Source organism: Dichomitus squalens (genome assembly GCF_000275845.1).
Source record: "Dichomitus squalens LYAD-421 SS1 unplaced genomic scaffold DICSQscaffold_32, whole genome shotgun sequence".
Classification (NCBI taxonomy): Eukaryota; Fungi; Basidiomycota; class Agaricomycetes; order Polyporales; family Polyporaceae; genus Dichomitus; species Dichomitus squalens.
This window is the reverse complement of record NW_006766914.1, coordinates 269,994-287,558: the sequence shown is the minus strand read 5'-3', so window position 1 is coordinate 287,558 and position 17,565 is coordinate 269,994. Positions and strand designations below refer to the sequence as shown.

The 17,565-nt window shown below is 52.9% G+C and overlaps 6 protein-coding genes across 6 annotated transcripts; 2 read left to right on the top strand and 4 right to left on the bottom strand.

Moving 5' to 3' along the window:
- Positions 1-798: 798 nt before the first annotated feature.
- DICSQDRAFT_138833 (uncharacterized protein) lies at positions 799-1,430 on the bottom strand. The gene is made up of 2 exons (XM_007368163.1): positions 1,151-1,430; positions 799-1,091 (listed from the first exon to the last, which is right to left on the bottom strand). The coding sequence occupies exon 1, from the start codon at positions 1,369-1,371 to the stop codon at positions 1,168-1,170; it is 204 nt and encodes a 67-aa protein (XP_007368225.1). The 5' UTR covers positions 1,372-1,430; the 3' UTR covers positions 799-1,091; positions 1,151-1,167.
- Positions 1,431-2,096: 666 nt separating this feature from the next.
- On the top strand, positions 2,097-3,952 carry DICSQDRAFT_182179 (STE3-domain-containing protein; the record flags this gene model as incomplete). The annotated part of the gene is made up of 6 exons (XM_007368162.1): positions 2,097-2,425; positions 2,474-2,586; positions 2,640-2,706; positions 2,761-2,898; positions 2,967-3,417; positions 3,469-3,952. Exons 1-6 carry the CDS (start codon positions 2,215-2,217, stop codon positions 3,950-3,952), a joined length of 1,464 nt encoding a protein of 487 aa, XP_007368224.1. The 5' UTR covers positions 2,097-2,214.
- Positions 3,953-5,095: 1,143 nt separating this feature from the next.
- DICSQDRAFT_128523 (uncharacterized protein) lies at positions 5,096-5,766 on the bottom strand (the record flags this gene model as incomplete). The annotated part of the gene is made up of 3 exons (XM_007368161.1): positions 5,096-5,172; positions 5,278-5,582; positions 5,615-5,766. 3 exons carry the CDS (start codon positions 5,764-5,766, stop codon positions 5,096-5,098), a joined length of 534 nt encoding a protein of 177 aa, XP_007368223.1.
- A 1,132-nt stretch (positions 5,767-6,898) lies between these two features.
- DICSQDRAFT_89838 (STE3-domain-containing protein) lies at positions 6,899-8,575 on the top strand. The gene is made up of 5 exons (XM_007368160.1): positions 6,899-7,105; positions 7,158-7,337; positions 7,386-7,523; positions 7,577-8,021; positions 8,082-8,575. Exons 1-5 carry the CDS (start codon positions 6,904-6,906, stop codon positions 8,497-8,499), a joined length of 1,383 nt encoding a protein of 460 aa, XP_007368222.1. The 5' UTR covers positions 6,899-6,903; the 3' UTR covers positions 8,500-8,575.
- Positions 8,576-10,205: 1,630 nt separating this feature from the next.
- DICSQDRAFT_109349 (STE3-domain-containing protein) lies at positions 10,206-11,757 on the bottom strand (the record flags this gene model as incomplete). The annotated part of the gene is made up of 4 exons (XM_007368159.1): positions 11,561-11,757; positions 11,383-11,505; positions 11,139-11,318; positions 10,206-11,077 (listed from the first exon to the last, which is right to left on the bottom strand). The coding sequence occupies exons 1-4, from the start codon at positions 11,655-11,657 to the stop codon at positions 10,206-10,208; spliced, it is 1,272 nt and encodes a 423-aa protein (XP_007368221.1). The 5' UTR covers positions 11,658-11,757.
- A 2,510-nt stretch (positions 11,758-14,267) lies between these two features.
- DICSQDRAFT_172421 (glycopeptide) lies at positions 14,268-15,100 on the bottom strand (the record flags this gene model as incomplete). Its single annotated transcript, XM_007368158.1, has 7 exons — positions 14,268-14,297; positions 14,369-14,480; positions 14,542-14,677; positions 14,734-14,747; positions 14,798-14,877; positions 14,940-14,955; positions 15,009-15,100. 7 exons carry the CDS (start codon positions 15,098-15,100, stop codon positions 14,268-14,270), a joined length of 480 nt encoding a protein of 159 aa, XP_007368220.1.
- Positions 15,101-17,565: the final 2,465 nt, after the last annotated feature.

Genomic DNA, 17,565 nt, shown 5'->3' with positions numbered 1-17,565 from the left:
GCCCACGCCTGAACGTGTGAATCGCCATATTATGAACAATCACGCTGCAAAGATACGAGAAGGCGAACGCATGGCCATGCCGCTGATAACCTTGTCGAGGACGAAGAGCGCACCGTCGCACAAAAACCAAGCCCAGATATTCGAGATATGCTGAGACCGAGTACATAGTGGTGCCAATCCTTCGGAGTGAGCATAGCCGCGTACTCACAAAATTGAGAAAGATCGATCATCGAGGATTACAGTGCTTTGCAAAAAAGATTGCAGTGCGAAGCGCGCAAAATCCTGTTTGCCTCTGTTTGCTCACCCGGAGAAACGCCCGCAATGCCGGGAGCCTCTTTGCAGCATGGTCGATTTTTCAGCTACAAACCTACCAAATATATTCAAAAAGTTATATTGCGGAGGCAGAGAACATATTCGTTTATTTTGGCAGTAGGAAAGCGGGCACAGACTCAAGCACGGCTTTGACGGACGGAGTCCTTGTGGACGCTCGGTTCCCGAAACAGAAATCCTCGCCGTAGCCGACGGGGGACCAAACAGGGGCAAACCGGATTTGCGCGCTTCGCACTGCAATCTTTTTTGCAAAGCACTGTATAGAAGATGTCTTGAGGCGCGAGATTGACAGATAGCGATATAACATAGCATCCAAGGACAACAGCAAACCAAAAACATCCGAGACCAGCCTATGGCTACAATAATTAAGCATAAGATACTACACTACGGGCCGTAAACGGTCTGCATCGGCGCCTGCGATGTTCGGGGTGCTAAGAGAGGGCAGTGTCAAGTGAAAGAGAGTAAGGGGATTGGACATCGATAGCAACGAAGCAACGGTTACAATCCGGGCAACCGCACGAACGACGACCGAAGTCAAGAGCAACAATTGGGATCGGTGGAGAGTAGGGGAACGAGGGAAGAAGAGGGGAACGCGAGCACAGAGAACGAAAAAGCCTCGCCTCTTTCATCGCAGGAAATGCAAGTGATGATCAGACAGTGCAGCCCAATAGATACTGGGGCCCATAAATAAGAATTGCCACTCGAGGGAGACGAGCGCGAGCCAGTGCACCTCCTCTGAACATGGTCGCGACGTGGAAGGGCTGGAAAAGCAGTGTTAAAACACCAAGCGCCACATCTCAACGAGATTCGAGAAACTCACCGGTCCTGAGACCCTCCTCATCCGATGACACAGTAAGCTTGGTACTGGGCGTTGCTGTCTTCGTTGACGGGGTTCGAAGTAGTGATGTGGGCCAGCAGGGCTGCCCGATCGTGCGAGGAGAGATCCCCACACAATCGCAGGGAAGAAGACGGCGTATTGGGCGAGGGATGCGCCTGGAAGGACTCGGACGCAGCGAGGGTGATGGTGCAGAACTCGTCCATTGAGATGAAGGACGATGAGCAGAGTGATATGTCGGGAAGCACTAGGCAAGGTGGGGAGCGATCCACACTGGGGGGCGAGGCGGGAGATATAGCTGAAATCCGCGGCAGTTGTTCGGGAGTGCACACTTCCCTGGAGAGCGAAATTTAACGAGATGCGTGGACAGCGTGGAGAGTGCGTCAACAATGATTAGAACGTGTGAGTGTGAGACAAGCTTGTGAGCAATTGGTTACCTTCAAATGGCACACGATTGTTACTGGAGGTCCGGGGTATTCAGGGTGTCGGTAACAAATGTCGCTCGGGGTGATCCCATCCCATTATATATACCAGTGCTCGCCGGTCGTTGCGGCTCACATCGTTCGGAACCTGCGCAAGGGACACTGCGGCCAGTGGCAGACAACCTATTGCAGTTGTGAACCCGAAGGATCGTGTTGGGGTGATGAGCTATTGTCATCAATTGCTGTACTGTAATACATAACGGGCAAACTGAGACTGAGACCATATTCGGAGTTCGTCCTTGAAGTGGTGGCGAGTGATTGTCACGCATAACGATGTGTGTTTGGCTGTATTTGGCTGTGGATAGGACGCCCGTGGCTACAAATATGTACAAGCATGGTAATCGCATGCGGCTAGGCGAAATCTAGCGCCCATAGGGACGGAATCTCAGCGGTCAGAAACGGCTTTGTTCCCCTTCCCCGGACACTCGCCGCTGTAGTGCGTATCAGCCAACACTCGACCCAGACAATGCCCTCGTGGAAAGATATAGCGAATATGGCGTCTGAGTTTCTATCGTTCAAGGTTCCATCTCGCTCTCTTCGCTGTCTGCGTGCATCCTCTTGGTCGCCATGGTCGATCCAACCTACCCTCTGTTCCCCATCTTCGCTGTTCTTGGCTTCGCCCTTGTGCTTGTCCCCCTTCCATGGCATTGGGAGGCATGGAACTCAGCTACTTGTTACTACATGCTCTGGACGTCGCTGTCTTGTTTCAATCAATTCATAAACTCAGTTGTATGGGCGAAGGACGCCATTGATCATGCGCCAGCGTGGTGCGAGATTTGTGAGTCCCTTCTTTCTTTCCCTGAACGAGTTCTCAAGACTCCTCTAGCTACTCGAATTACCATTGCTGCTTCTGTTGGCATTCCTGCTGCTGCCATGTGCATCAATCAGCGACTATATAGCATCGCACGAGCGCAAGCGGTCATGATTACGAAAGCTGAGGTGTGTATCTGCTGATTGGCCAGTTCTAATGTCTTACATGCATCCTCGTCTAGAAAGGCCGTGCTGTCATTGTCGATACTCTGATATGTGTGCTGTTTCCTGTCATCATTGCTGCTCTCTGTGAGATCGTTTGTCCGCAAGATCGTGAGTCGTTGATGGCTAACGCTCAGGTAGCATATATCGTGCAAGGACACCGATACAACGTACTCGAACAACTCGGTTGTTTTCCAGCGCTCTACAACACATCATTGACGTATTTCCTCGTTGATTGGTGGCCTCTCCTACTAGGAGTCATCGCTTCTGTATATTGCGGTACGCTTATGCCACCACAGCCTTGATTTGTTTATTGACGCATAATTCTGACGTCGCCGCTTGCACAGTCCTCTCCCTTTTAGCATTCAACAAACGCCGCGCTCAGTTCAATGAATTCCTCTCGTCCAAGAAATCGTCTCTGACTCTCAGTCGCTATTTCCGTCTCATGGCCCTCTCGACAACTTCTCTCTTGCTTTTGATCCCTATATCAAGTTACGGTATCTACCTGAATACCACGACATCGCCGCTTGGCAAGTGGATTAGCTGGTCGGACACCCACTTCGACTTCGGACGAATCGAGCAGATCCCTGCTATCGTTTGGCGTGCAAGCTCCACATCCGTGATCGCACACGAGCTGAACAGATGGCTGTCTCCTGCATGCGCACTTATTTTCTTCGTTTATTTCGGTATCGCGAGCGAGGCAAGGAGGCATTATCGCACTGCTTTCTGGTTTGTCGTCGACAGGGTCGGTCGCAAGATCTCGTTAAAGAGCGAGAAGACCGGTCTTCAGTCTCTTGGGTATGTGGAATCACTTCATCAAATAGAACGCGCTGACGAGAAACCGTTCAGCAAATACCCCTCACCAACCAAGTTCGCTTCGCAGTCTGAGTCTCTCCCTGCTTACGACTACCCGAGGCCATCTTATACGCACCCGACATCATCGTTTACGACCTCGTTCCCCTCCTTCGCAGATGAAAAGCCTTTCAGCACCTACCAAGGTCTCGCAAGCATGCCTTCCCTCATTCCTGCGTCCGGCTCGACGACGCCGATCTACGATCACTTCGCACGCGGTGGCGCAGACGGGACGATCGAAGTCGTCCCCCCTCTTCCCCCATTTCCCAACTCTCCACCCCATTCTCCGAACGAGCCCTCGGCCGCGCTATCCCCCACGGACTCGATGTTCAGCCACGACTCGGAGCAGTCGGCCGTGTCGCTGTCGTTCACGGACATCGAAGCGGCGTACGGTGCGCGCGTCCTGTCGTTTGTCTCGTTGGAGATCGAGCAGTCTTCGGAGCCCCCTACGCCGTTGAATCTTCATCACGTCACGTCATGAATGTATTGCTGGATGGTTCGCCGTGCGAGGGAAACATCTGGTCTATATGTATCGTTAGTCATCATCTTACTCGATCAATGTCGTGCAGGGGCACAGCAGTCGTCTGTATCATGTAAAACCTGATGTTCTAATCTTTCAATACTATCACCGCAATCTGCCTTTGCTGAAGATTTTAATCTACAGTCCTCCGGTGTCTGCTAATGGAAACTGTCAGGAACTGCCGTTCCACGACCTGCACTACTGGTCCAGGACCTGAAGCACGGCGGTGGTAGTCCCGGGAATGTACTAGTAATCTACAGATACTCGACCCCGGGCAATAGACCCCGCACAAATCACGACGCTGGTCTAACGCAAGGTGATATCAATGATATCGATGCACGCGCAGCACATACCGATGTTCGCGGATTTGCGAAACGCGCTGAGCAAGGCGGCTGCCCGTGGCCCTCACGCTGTGCGTATGGTACGGGTTCATGTCACCAGAGGGGCTTGAACGTTGTTTCGCTGGTAGAAAGCGGCTCAAGTGGAACGGGCCTCTAACGATGGGCCTCGGCAAAACGTGTGTCGATGCACCACGTTGTAGGCACGGTGCAAGCTCTGTTGCCCAAGTAACGTCCCATCTACATGGTTGTGACTCGTTGTATGCGAGAAACTCTGAGTCGCTCGGGGCTGTATCCTCAGCACGCTACGATTCTCCTTCTTCACCTCTTAACATGCCACCCATCCAAGCCATGAGCTAGTCGTTCACGACATCTACGTTCTTCATTCATCCTGCTGCTTCATTGTCTCATGTTTAACCCCTGTCTCCTTGCCGGTATGTCGCATTTCTCGCCAATTACCCACAGCTCCACATCATCTACCATATGTTCCATCTTTATTGTGATTCTCTCAATACATCGCACGCGTTTGGTCCGCTCATTGATCGTTCTGGGTTGGAGTGCTTCCAAAAGTCCGACGGCATGTTCTAGGTTGTCACGAGTTCCAGCCGTACTATCGCACAGCGAGGAACAATGCTGCAGAAGTAGAGCCTACGCTGGAGGCATGATAATCATGAGCGCCAAAGCGTGGCAACCAAAGTGTTGCCCTTACCATTCAAGGTAATATCCGATACCGGCTCTATGCACCGAGGGTTCTGCCCCTTGTTTGCTATACACGATCGACAATTGCTCGCCCAATTATTGTGCCCCCCTTCAGCAGGGTGCTCCCATCGCTGACATTTTGGTCTGCAGAGTCGTGTAAATCAGCGCTTTCTCATGGATATATTCAAGCTGCAGGTGCTCAAGCAGACCAGTCAACGCGTTTGACTTCTGCAGTAGAACCCAGCTCACTTCCCGCTCGCGATACCCCTTCCTCGCGATACCCGCTACCCGCTACCCGCGATACCTGCTCCATACATCCTCCTGCCCGCATCGCGATACCAATGGACGAGTTTGCCGAGTTCTCCGCATTCCTCGATACCGAGGCCGCGCTCAGAAATGAGCCCGCAATCGGAGGTCCTCCTGCAATCGGCATGCCCGCCGATGGTGTACCTCTGGACATGGAGTACATCACTGGAAACTCTTCGTCATATTCCTGGTGCACCATTGCGTGAGCCCAGCTCGTACATATACCCCCTGTAAGTCGGCCATACTTCCTGTCAGTTTCCTCCAAGTATGTGTTGCTCACCTTCGTTCTAGATAGACACCTTCTACAACCGGGGTACGCGCGTCAGGCGCAACAACCCCTCTTCGCTCCTTTCCGACATTCCCTTCCTCGACTCTTCGTCTCCCGTATTTATCAATCGTTTCGCCCGATGGTCTTGTGCTGATGCCGCGCATATGCTGTGAGTCTCATTACATGCCTGTTCCGCCGCCTAACTTCATAACTGATATGAGCCTTCCGTACAGCCCGGCTGGACCAAGCAACCGGCGCGGCTCCCTATTTATCAATATATAAAATCTCCTTCGGTATCCCATCACGATCCTTTGATTTCTTGAATCCGTATGCCGTCTGTCTTTGATCTCCTGTGGAATGTTCTCCTTAAGACAGGCGTCCATTGGTGACCCTGGTGACTGTCAATGCATGTATCAGTAGCTGCGTCTCTGTGCCCTGAATGTATTCTGTAGCTTGTCGTAAATTTCTTCATATTCTCTTCCATGGGTGCTCGTCTCCAACACTTCGGTGATTCATGGCTTCATATTGTTCTAGCCGTAAATACAACACGAATTCAGTGTCTTCGAGTAGTGCTCTGTGCCGCGAAAGATAGCATCGGGAGCTTCGATGTGGTAGTTGGCGCACGACAACGCGGCTGCTGCTCGATGGTCTCGCAGCCCCTTCACGCCGTTCGCCATCAGTGTGGCCGCAGTAGGAGGCCGCCCGAGATGTTTGGAAACCGTGTTCAGCGGTTTACACGCGCAGTGTGTCAGCTTCAAGCTGCCGTTATGATTCACAGCAGACTTCTTGCAAGTTGTGAGCAATTGTCTTCGTTCCTGGAGTTGCGAACACGTCGAGCATGCATCATGGGAGGGGCAGATCACGCAATCTGTGGCGCGGTTGACCAAGTCGGTGAGCGGAAAGCGAGGTTCATGGGGGGCACATGAGATGCTGGACAGTCTCTGAGAGCCTCCATTTATATGAAAGCTTCAGGAGACCATGTTGACCCAGTCAACATCAACTACACCAGTGCTCCGGGAGTCTGACTATTGCCCGCGGACGAGTTTGTGGCCTTGGAGTTTACGCCGATCACGATCGAATGTCATAGACGCCCATTTACTGTCGGCCCGGGGATGTCCCCATGGGCGCTTATGATGGCGGGCTATTGTCCGTGGACAATGGTTCTTTATGCTCCCCCGTGTCAGGACGTGAATGAACGCTGCCGGCCATTGTCCGCATAACATAGCAAGCCTAGAAATGTCTTCTGCAATGAGCTTGGGCCACATACTCTGTCGCCGCTTTGCCCTCCTGGTTCTGCCACAATGCGCTATCCTGTGTTTCCGGTTGGAGCATTCCTCGCCGCTTTTCTCGTCCTTATACCTCTACCTGCACACTGGCGCTCTCACAACGTCGCCACAGTCTCTATCATTGCCTGGCTCTTTGCAATGGATGTTATATATGGTGTAAATACCATCGTCTGGGATGGAAACGTTCGCAAGCACCTCCTTGTCTGGTGTGACATCAGTGAGTGTTCCATTCCACCTATCCGGTCTTTGATAGCTAATGGTTCGTCAAGCTACGAAGCTCACGATCGGGGCGTCCGTTGCCCTCCCTGCTGCTACGATGTGTGTCTGTCGTAATCTGGAGCTTGTCGCGTCCGGTCGTATTGCACGTTTAACACGGGAAGACAAGCGAAAGAAGATGTTCTTCGACCTGGCCATGTGCTACGGTCTCCCGCTCATAATCATGGCTCTTCGTGAGTACTCGTCTTGGAGTGATCTGCGCTTAAATTGACATCCACTAGACTACGTCGTCCAGGGGCATCGATTCGACATCTTGGAGTATGTGGGCTGCTTGCCTGCGACGTATTATTCCATTCCCGGAGTGTTCATCATTTGGTTCCCTCCTCTCCTCCTGTCCGTGTTGACGGCGATTTATGCTAGTAAGTCCTATCGTCGCACTCGTCCATCTGTCATGTCGCTAACGTGGTCGCAGCGCTCGCTCTCCATCACTTCTTCCGACAACGCCTCACGTTCACCATGCAGCTCAAGAACTCCAACTCCGCGCTCAGTACCGGGCGCTACTTGCGTCTCATCGCGATGTCGGTAGTTCAGATTGTCTGGCAGACGATCCTCACTGCGATTTCCATGTACGACAATATTTCTCCTGGCCTTCGTCCTTGGACCAACTGGGCGGATGTACATTCGGACTTCGGGCGTATTGATGCCATCCCGATGGTCGTATACCCGGTTTCGTACCAACGGCAGTTCTTCCTCTTCCTCTGGGTTATGCCCGTCTCGTCCTTCGTTTTCTTTTTCTTCTTCGGCTTCGGCGAGGAGGCGCTCAAAGACTACAAGAACGTCGTTAGATGGATCCGCGTCAAGATCTTCAGGCAGAAGCTGCCTGACCCTTCAACGCCACTTGATAGTGGTTTCGCTCGGTTAGTACTCAGCATTATGTCCTTATGTCATGACATGACTTTAATCAGGCTCTTTTACAGGTCTCCAAAGTCTCCCTTGTCGCCCATTAAGCTCAGCTCGACCTTTGATCTCAGCGATGACTACACGCTCCCCGCGTATAGTCCAGCCACCGACCCCTCCTTCACGCCCTTCAGCAAGGACAAGATCGGGCAGAAAATCACATCCCAGTCCGAGCTCGCCTCGCCCGCCTCAGAAACGTTCACCAGCCGATCCCAATACGCCCCGAGCTGCTTCTCGACGGATTCTTCACCATTCATACACATATCCGACGAGTACCCTCCTCCATCACCGCCTGCACCTGTAGTCTCGTTGCCGGTACCAACATACCACAGACCGTTCAGCTCCCCGACGTTTTACCCAGTTCCCTCCTCGCTTGCTCGGGAATCTGACCTTCGGGTCACCGTAGAGACTCGGGTTGAGGTAGAGCATATCGTCTAAAGTATCTCTCTGTTTCGTTCTTCGGATTTCCTTGCCGCACACATCTCGCATCTACCCTATGTATCACTATCATCACGCAATCCATTCACCAACATCCCCATCCCCAACGGCAGTTCTAGCGGTGCTAGAATCCCGTGTCCTCGCCGTCCTTCGTTCTCTCAGCCTCCAACCTCACATCCAGCCTCTTCGCGTATTGCTAGCTCAGCACCTCGTTTGTTTTGCTTACATGTCATTGTATCATTAGCACTACAATACGCAGTCCGGATCTCTCCTAATAAGACCAATTATGCTTTGACGCGGCCTCGAGTGGCACAAAACGCCCATAACGAGGTATGTTGCCTGAATTGACTAGAACACTAACAATAGCTCGGTATGGGGCAATGCATAACAAGAGCGGCCTGCGCGACCATTTCAGCGGACTTGGGTAAGCACTCCGCTGCCGCCTTTTCACGTGTTTACTGATCACAGTACTAGTAGCGGAGGCCCTTGCCACATCCGAGCCGTGCGCACATCCGAGCTAGGCTCGGCGGCACAACATCTGAGCCGCGACCCCATATCTCCCTATAAAAGCGATGGAAAATTGTCAGTACGATCCTCAGAAACACCTCATAACCCGCACAGAAACATCGCTTCACAGACTGCAGCCCTAGGCTGCACCTTCGCGCTTCCCCCGCCCTTTCGCCTTCTATTGCCGCCGCCGAACGTCCACACCCTCACCATCATCATGGACGCTTTCACGACGATCGTTGCCATTGCCACGACAGGCGACGCCAGCGTCGAGTTCACAAGCAACGAGCGCGAGATCACCATGGGTTCTTCGTCATACTCATGGTGCACAATCGCCTAAGCGGCCATCCGCGAGGACGGCGACGGCCCTTTTTTTGTCAATTTCATTGCACATATATTCGGTCTTTGACACAACCACTGCAACCCCCTGGTGAGTCCCGCACTATATCATATTCTCGCTGGCCCCTGACATGGGTTCTATGGCAGGTCTCCGACCGGGCAACCGCTACTTGACCCTCCCTATCCCGGCTCCCGGCCGCTCTCACCTTCCTATTCCTCTCTTTTGCTCTTTTTCGCTTTATCCGTGATTATTCCGGTCCCGTGCGGCCACTTCGCCGCTTATTTATGTACATTATTGGTTGCTCCCTGGCGCCGGGGAGTAGCTGTTCACTTATGATTCTTGACTCTTTTCACGGGACCCTACGACACAACCCACGCTCCTTTGATATCCTTACTTGATTGGATAGACCTACCATACTGTACTGCTTGTAGCTCGAGACTCGCATCAGCGATGGTTTGGTTAGATGTACGATACTCGAGAAGAATGAACAAGAACCAATGTACTATTACTATTTTAGCACCACATCCCTTGCCCGTCGAGTCTCGTCTCATTTCATGCTGTAGGATATCGTCACAGACCAGACGCAGATCGTCCAGTGCTTGTCATCTTGACGGTCGCGCGGGATTTCAATGAGAGGACCACTGAGATGAGCGACCATCGTGATCCCCAGGGTAGATATCACGGTGCGACAACTTTATAGTTGATACATCAGAAGTAGATAGGTAGAAAGAGCAATAGATACAGATGGAAGGAAGCCCAATGTGATCTACAGAGATGCGTCTCGAGATGGCGACGCCAAGTGAGTCAGATTGCCGGTAAAGAGTGGCAGGGAGTACATGCGCATTCAAGATTCGACCGACTATAAGTGAGAGATGTCCATTGAGTTCAAGCCCGCCGTTGGATGTAGGACGTAAAGCGTTCGCTGTTTTTCCAGAGGTAGATGCACGCTAGGAGGTCGCTGAGGGACGTCCCCGTACATTGGTGGCAGAGACTCCCGCAAGAACTGGGGCAGAGCGTTCTGCGGGTTTGCTTTCGAAGGGAGAACAGGAAGACCAGCCATTTCTTCCCCGGGTATTCGACCCGCCTTGGCTTCCCAGTCCTCGATCTGGTAGTGAGAAAGCCCAGACGCACGACCGTCACGCGGGAGAACACGCATCGTCCTAGGTGCGCGCCGCCTCCGGAATCGAGCACAACCAAATCGAGCCGCCACCCAGGAGATAGCCATCTTGTAATGCTCCAGCGCCTCCTCGGTGAAGCCGAACATGAGAAAGAAGAGGAACGCGCAAGCGATCGGGGTCCATATCCTGAACATGACCACCGCCACGCCGGCCTGGTCCGCGCGCCAAACGATGGCCGCGATGGAGTCCACGCGCCCAAAGCCCGAGTGCAGGTCCGCGAGGCCGACGTAAGTGTACATCGCGTTCGCGCGGGTGTTGATGACAATCATGTAGATGGTGAGGGGGATCGTGCAGAGGAGGTCAGCGAAAGCGAGCGCCATGAGGCGGTAATAGCGACTGGTTGTGAGGCCCGGCTCGACGAGCGTGAGCCGCCTGAGGTCTCTGGTGCGGTCGAATGCGGCGCGGAGCGCGAGGACGGCAAAGACGGCAGAGGTCAGCCCGATGGGCAGCGGCCAGGAGGTGTTGAGGAGGATAGAGAGGAAGGTGTTGGGGTAGGCCTCCATGCAACCGACGCCTTCGTAGATGTTGAAGCGGTGGCCTTGGTAGAACCAGACTGTGAGAGGAATATGAGATTTCAGAGGGAGCGAGGCAGAGAAGGGTGATTCTCGACTCACAAACTGCCACAGCCAACAAGGGTATACCAAGTCCGACGAAGAGGTCAATGATAGTATTGCGTCGCCTTTGTGCTCTAGTGAGGCTTATTGCGCTCATGTTGACGATATGATACAGGCGGTGAGTAATCACGAGTGTGGAGGAGACAACGCCTATACCGCTCGCAATATAGAAGCGGATGTCTGCGGCGATGGTAGATATCGCAATCAGAAACGCTTATATCCTACAACAGAGGGAACCACATACATATATCGCACCAGACAGGGGCGAAGTTGATCGCATTCGTTCTCCAAAGGAGCATGTTGATCCCATTAGCCAAGCACACGCCTCCGATCCAGAAAATGTATAAAATGCATCCGATGTTCCATGCTGCACGAACGAGGTTAGCCAGCTCAGTGGGTACGCACAGGAGAGTAGTACTGACATTTTAGCTGCCAAAGGAGAGGTATCGTGATTAACACAAAGCCTAAGAGCGAAAGCGCCGCCGGGGCGTCGACCTGGGCGATCCAGTAAGGCGCCATAACGAGGAAGAGAAAGGGATGTGGATTCTTATACGACTTGTGCTTGATGCAGCCGCTATGCGCCCGCTGATGGGGTCTAGACAGCAGGGGGAGACATCGCCTAGCGGCAAGCCAGGGACGTCGGTAGGAGCCTCCATGCATGACCAAATCGGGTTGCCCTTATAATTGGGCGTTACATGGTCGTCCCATCCCTTCAGACTACCCTAATCGTTCCTGCATTCAGCTCTTCATCATAGCTAATGGACCATAGGAATGCTCGAGGCAAACAGCAGCGTTATACAGGCAGGCCCTCAAAGCTTCAAGCTTCGCGGATGAGATACCTTTCTGCTCACGTCCAATGTACTAGCTACCCTGTGACATCCCCACCGGCTGACAACTGTCAGTTCTTTACGTCTGCCGAGAGTGGGCGTAAGGCACGATACTGAGAGTACGTACACGAGGTCCGGTAATTCCTGGCCACGTTCAAGTGACCGGGTCTGTATGGCAGTATATGCAAGTCCGTATGGGGAGTGCCAGCTCGCGTGGTTTCGTGTTTCAGGTACACGAATGCAGTAAGTGACTTTCAGGGGACCGCTGACACTCCTCCGCTTGTGCTAGCGGGGAAGAGCGGACCTCGGAAGGGCGAAGCCCGACCGCAGCCCGCGATAAACCCCATGAGGAAAGCGGATGAATCCCTCGAGTGAATGCGAAGGCTGCATCGGAGTACTATGGTCGACTGTTGATCAAAAGTATCTCAATAGGGCCGCTCAATTCTTGAGGACGCAGGACGCACTCAGAGCTCATTTGATGGATGTGATGGGCTAGCCGAACCTGCCGCATATGGCAAGGTACCAACCTCATTTCTCGTGCCCGTTGTTTTCCAAGGGGTCTGTCGTGTCCCAAACCTCGCAGAAAAATATGAATCGCAAGTATGTTGAGGACGAAAGCTTTCCGCGTCGATTGACACTACCCTCGAGGCACTTTGTGAGGGGGGAGGAGTGTCATCGTCGCGCGAGGGGTTTCGAAGGCAAGCTTGTCGGCTAGTCTCGCTTAGCCCATCACCTCCATCAATGGCCTCTGAACGCGTCCTGCGTCCTGCGTCCTGAAGAATTGAGCGGCCCTAATAGCTTATGCTTTGGAGGTGACTCTGACAGCAGGTGTTGTCCGCGAGCTCACTTTGCAGTCGTACTAGCCCAGCACCTGATATACATGGCGCGTTGAGGTCGGGCGCCAGTCCGGCCGATGCGCGCAGTAGCCTTGAGCTCACTATACTAGCCCAACCTTGCTGGACACTACCAGTATATATTGACTGAGCTGAGGCGGGAATGTGAAGTATGCGACTATGGCCAGGACCGCCCGGAGGGCCCTACCCCCTATGACAGAACAAGGGGACAGTAACCCAACGTATAGTCACCTCGCTTGAAGCTAATGATGACTTCCTGACATTTAGTTATACGATGAGCACAAGCGGCTCCGAGCTCTGGCAGCCCCTTTATGAGATATGAGGTCAAATCTCATGAGACAGGACCTGATTCCTTGGGATGCGAGCAAGTTTCGTCGCAGCGACTGAGATGAAGGCAAACATGCAATAACCATTCCCCGGGAATACAAAGTGAGGGGAAGACGAGGTAATTCTGCACGAGCCCCAGTAATGACACCGGGATACATGATTACGTGTCATATCCGCGTTTCCGAGCGCGATTGGTTGGGGTACTCACCGACAGCGGCTTTTGTGAAGGTACCTGGTCGCTTGTTTCCGTTCACAGAAGCATGTTGCGACGCAGCGCATCAAGCGGTATCTGTCGCATACACAGTCAAAGAGACTTTCTTTCATGATTCACGGACAAGGATGAAACATTGGCAAGTAGAACTTCATCGCTCGCGTCGAAGGCTCGTCGTAATGAGGAGAGTAGGTTCTTCCAGCATCGTTATCAATGGAGAAGCTTGCCGCAAGTAGTATCGGGGTAGTAGCACAGCTGCAGAAGCTATCAGAAGGTGATGCCGGGACCCAAGGGCAAGCAAGGCGAGAGTTAGCTGATGGTAGAACGTAAAACAAGGGGCCACATATTCGGCCACGGCGCTTGGCTCCTTCCGGCGTCCTCCGGAACGTGGTCACCCGAAGTGTGAGCGCTTCTAACCTCAGGTTGTGCGAGGACCAGACTAACATTTTGCCTGTGCAGGCCCATGATCAGGATTGCGTGAACGAGAACCGGGCACAAGCTTCTCTTCCATTTTAGATAAGAATTTGAGTCCACGAGTAGGACGGCGGCTCGAAACCATGCTCGAGATGCGTATGTGGTTTCTTCGACGAGACGATCAAGCAGGCTTACGAGTCACGGCGAACAGAGATCGCCTCATCAGTTTGTCTTGCAAACTTCACTAGCGAACATTCTGACATGTTCATCTTATGGAGACTCCGCAGCGTCGCGTTCTTGACGATGTTTACTGGGAGCACGCAACTAGATTTAAGACTCAATGTCCGCTAGAAATCGGCACCCAACAGTGACTGTCTCTTACGCTGTCTTCAAGTTTGCGATCTGCATTTGGTGTGATACACACATATGTTGATACAATCGAGACTACTCTAAGTCGGAGACTCTGCATGAGGTGAGTCACTTTGGCACCGCCAAATCAGTCACAGAATGTGATATCCAGGTTGACCTAGAGCGAGAAGGTGGTGTCTTGCGAATCAACATTGTTCCCACACTGCATAAGGAGAAGTGATAACTCACGTTGTCAACTTGGCAGGCCTTTTGCACTCCCGTCTGGTTCGGGTCATGGAACGCATCCGGGCAGTTCGCGTCCTTGCAATCGGCACCTACACCGTCGCAGCCGCCGGAGTACCTGGATGAAATCATGTGTCTTGAGATATTAGATACGAAGTTCAATCCATTGTTTCACGTACACAAAGCCTGAAGTAACGCTGAAGGTGTGGGGCGGAATCAGGCTGATGTCAGCGGAGGAGCCTGAACCCGGAGTAGTCGGGTTCTTCAGCGTGGCCTCGACGAGCGTGCAGCCTTCGCCGTCCAATCCGCAGCTGCCTATCAGCAGGAAATCATCAGTATGACATCTCATTCGCAAGCTATGTGGTACGGACCTGTCTGCAAGTAGCTGAAACGGCGTGAATTTATGGTGACTGCAGAGTAACGATACTGACTCACGCGATGGCAGAGATGAGAGGTCCATTAGAGACGAAGTCATTTCCCGTGGAAAGAATCTTCCCATTCTGAACGAGAGTCGGCTGATAAAAATGTGAGTTTTGAAGCTACTGTGAACATCGTATGGCTTGCTCTAGCGGCTTACAGTGCCATGGCCACACCTGGTGAAAGTTGTCAACACGATAGATCAGCTATGAAAGACGACATTACGTACTGATTGTTGAAGTGCACAGTGTGCGATTCGGCCATGGCAGAGCCAAAGATGGTCGCAACAGCTACAAAGGAGGTGACGAACGAGAAGTGCATATTGTGAATGGGTTGAGAAAGTGCGATCTGGGCTTGGGGAGGTCGAGAGAACCGGATGGTTCTGGGGCATCGTACAAGCCAGCCTATTTATCTTCTTTTTACTCCGCCGATGCTCCCGTAATCCCTGTGCTCGCCATCGGCATACCTGTGGCAAAATGGAGATGCATGAGGAGTAGGCACTGCTCATGAACGCCTTCTTGGAGCTGCTTCGACGTTTGAGCGTTCACCTCAAAGCTCTTCTTGTCGCGTAGGCAGTCGTGGTTTCCCCAGCGCAGCTTGTGCAGATGGAGCCTCCGTTAGACTTCGGAACGCTGCAGGGGGTCTGAAACATATCAGAAGCGTGCTCCACACTCATGATCTCTCCGTAGTATGCAGCCCGAGAAGTGGTCGGGCCCATCTAGAACCGACGTGAATGCTTCAATGCACCTTGCGACCCACTCACTGGTGAGATTTCGTCGCGTCTGCACGGAAAAATTTCAATCCCACTGCTTCGGCAGCTCATGAAAATGATGCTGTTGGTATCAGCTGACGCCCTTATGCCGCTAACACTGGCTGTGAACAGTTGTGGCGCGTACTGTCTCCATGTGAAGAACGCAGCGGCGTTCTGCCTCTTGTGCGCGAGCGCTCATGCGGCCCGATGGACACCTCTGCCTGTGTCTCTCCGAATGGCGGTCATGAGTCTGTCCATCTGTTCTCGCGTCCGAGTGCGGCGGAGGTGTCTATCTTGCATGATTTGCCACCGGCATCGACGGTTGGATGTCAATGCGCCAAACGCCTCATGGGACGTTGGAAAATCACTATCTGCTGGAGCAGACCATGACGTAGGCTCAACTAGATTTCAGAGCTCTTTGCATGTGGCTGCCGCTGTACAGCTCCCCAGGTGCTAGATGAAGAAGAGTACTGACTGAGGACTGACGCTGACGCCTTACATTAATCCCGAGTGGAATGGGCATCAGGCCGTGGAGTAGCTCCACGGTGCTCAATAGAGCGAAAGCCGCTCTCCGAAAGAGGCTGACAGGCCGACTGATGCTCCGCACATGACGGGCAGTATGCGGTGAGGTTCAGCACTTCTTTGCACCGACGCGCCTCGCTCGAGTAGAAGTTCGTACGTCTGCCATAGCGAGAGCGCACGTCAGCGACTCGGATGCAGGTAGGATCGAGCTGAACCAAAGTACGTGACTAGCGAAATGAAAACTAGTATGTATCGGCCTATCGCAGACAGACAGGGAAGTCACATTATGTACCGGACAATTCGGACTTACTCGTCGGTCTGTAGGGGTGAGCCGCGCAGTACGGCGGTGGCGATCCAAGACAACTTCGACCGCCTCGGCACCGCGCAACGAACTCTTTGGAGGCGAGGTTACGCTAAGCTGACGTCGGATTCAAATTGCTACGATGCAGACCTGACCTGGAGATAGGACCGAGGGCGATGGAATTGCCCCTGCGAACAGCCGGGAGAAGAAGACAGCGACCGATAGACCGCAGCGATATTCGCCCCACCGTATGTCACAGAAGTGGTGCGACCAGCAGCATCTTATGGCACATTTGTTGGGGCGGGTGCAGGTTGGCAACGTTGCGGAGCGGTCTTGACGCGAGGATACCTGACGTCGGCTACCGCGAAGCCAGAGCTTCTATTCGGTCGAGTTCTGGCAGGGCCTTGACCAGCTTTGTGTCTCCTTGTATCTGCGCGCTGTGAGACAAGGTCATGAACATCTTCCTGTACAATACCCATCATCTGTGTGATCGAGCGAGATACATGAAGGATATATTCGAAAGCACTCCATCGTAGCAAGCTAGCTCAAGGACGCGCCGATCCACATCTTTGATGCAGACCTTTGCCAATGCACCCCTGATATATGTAGGGAGATTCCATGATAGCGGCAAGGAGCACATTGTCTGCCCTGGGGTACTATCATGCCTTCGCCTCCTTAAGGCGACAAGGACTTTGCTTGGCGAGCCCGGGATAGTAGTAGCAACTGTTGAACCCGGGGGGCGAAGGCCTCTCCCACGGGTGGCAACGACAGCGGATAGCCTGCAACTCACCTAGAAGGGTTGTTGGTTGTAAGAGGCTTGTTAGAGCGATGAGAGGAGATGTTCGAGTGAACTGAACTGAACTGTAGATTGGGGGTACAGAGGTCCCCTATATATACTACTGTACATCTGTGGCTACGTAGTACTATACAGTACATTCCCAGGATGCACAGTCGCACAGAGAAGCAGTGCGTACACAGCAAAGCTGTGTGTGTACCACATGAGTAGTACAGCCTCGGTTATTGCAGTAACCGGCTGTGCCGTTCCATATCTTGTGACGGCTGTGTTAGGCAAGCTGTGTAAACCAGCGCCTGTTCAACACTCCCCCTCGCTAAGTATCCGAATGGTTACGCAAGCGTAGCAGGCGCTTTAAGCAGCTCTGGACTTTGGGAAGCGGAGACCAAGTTGTGAGCGAAATTTCAAGAACTTCACTA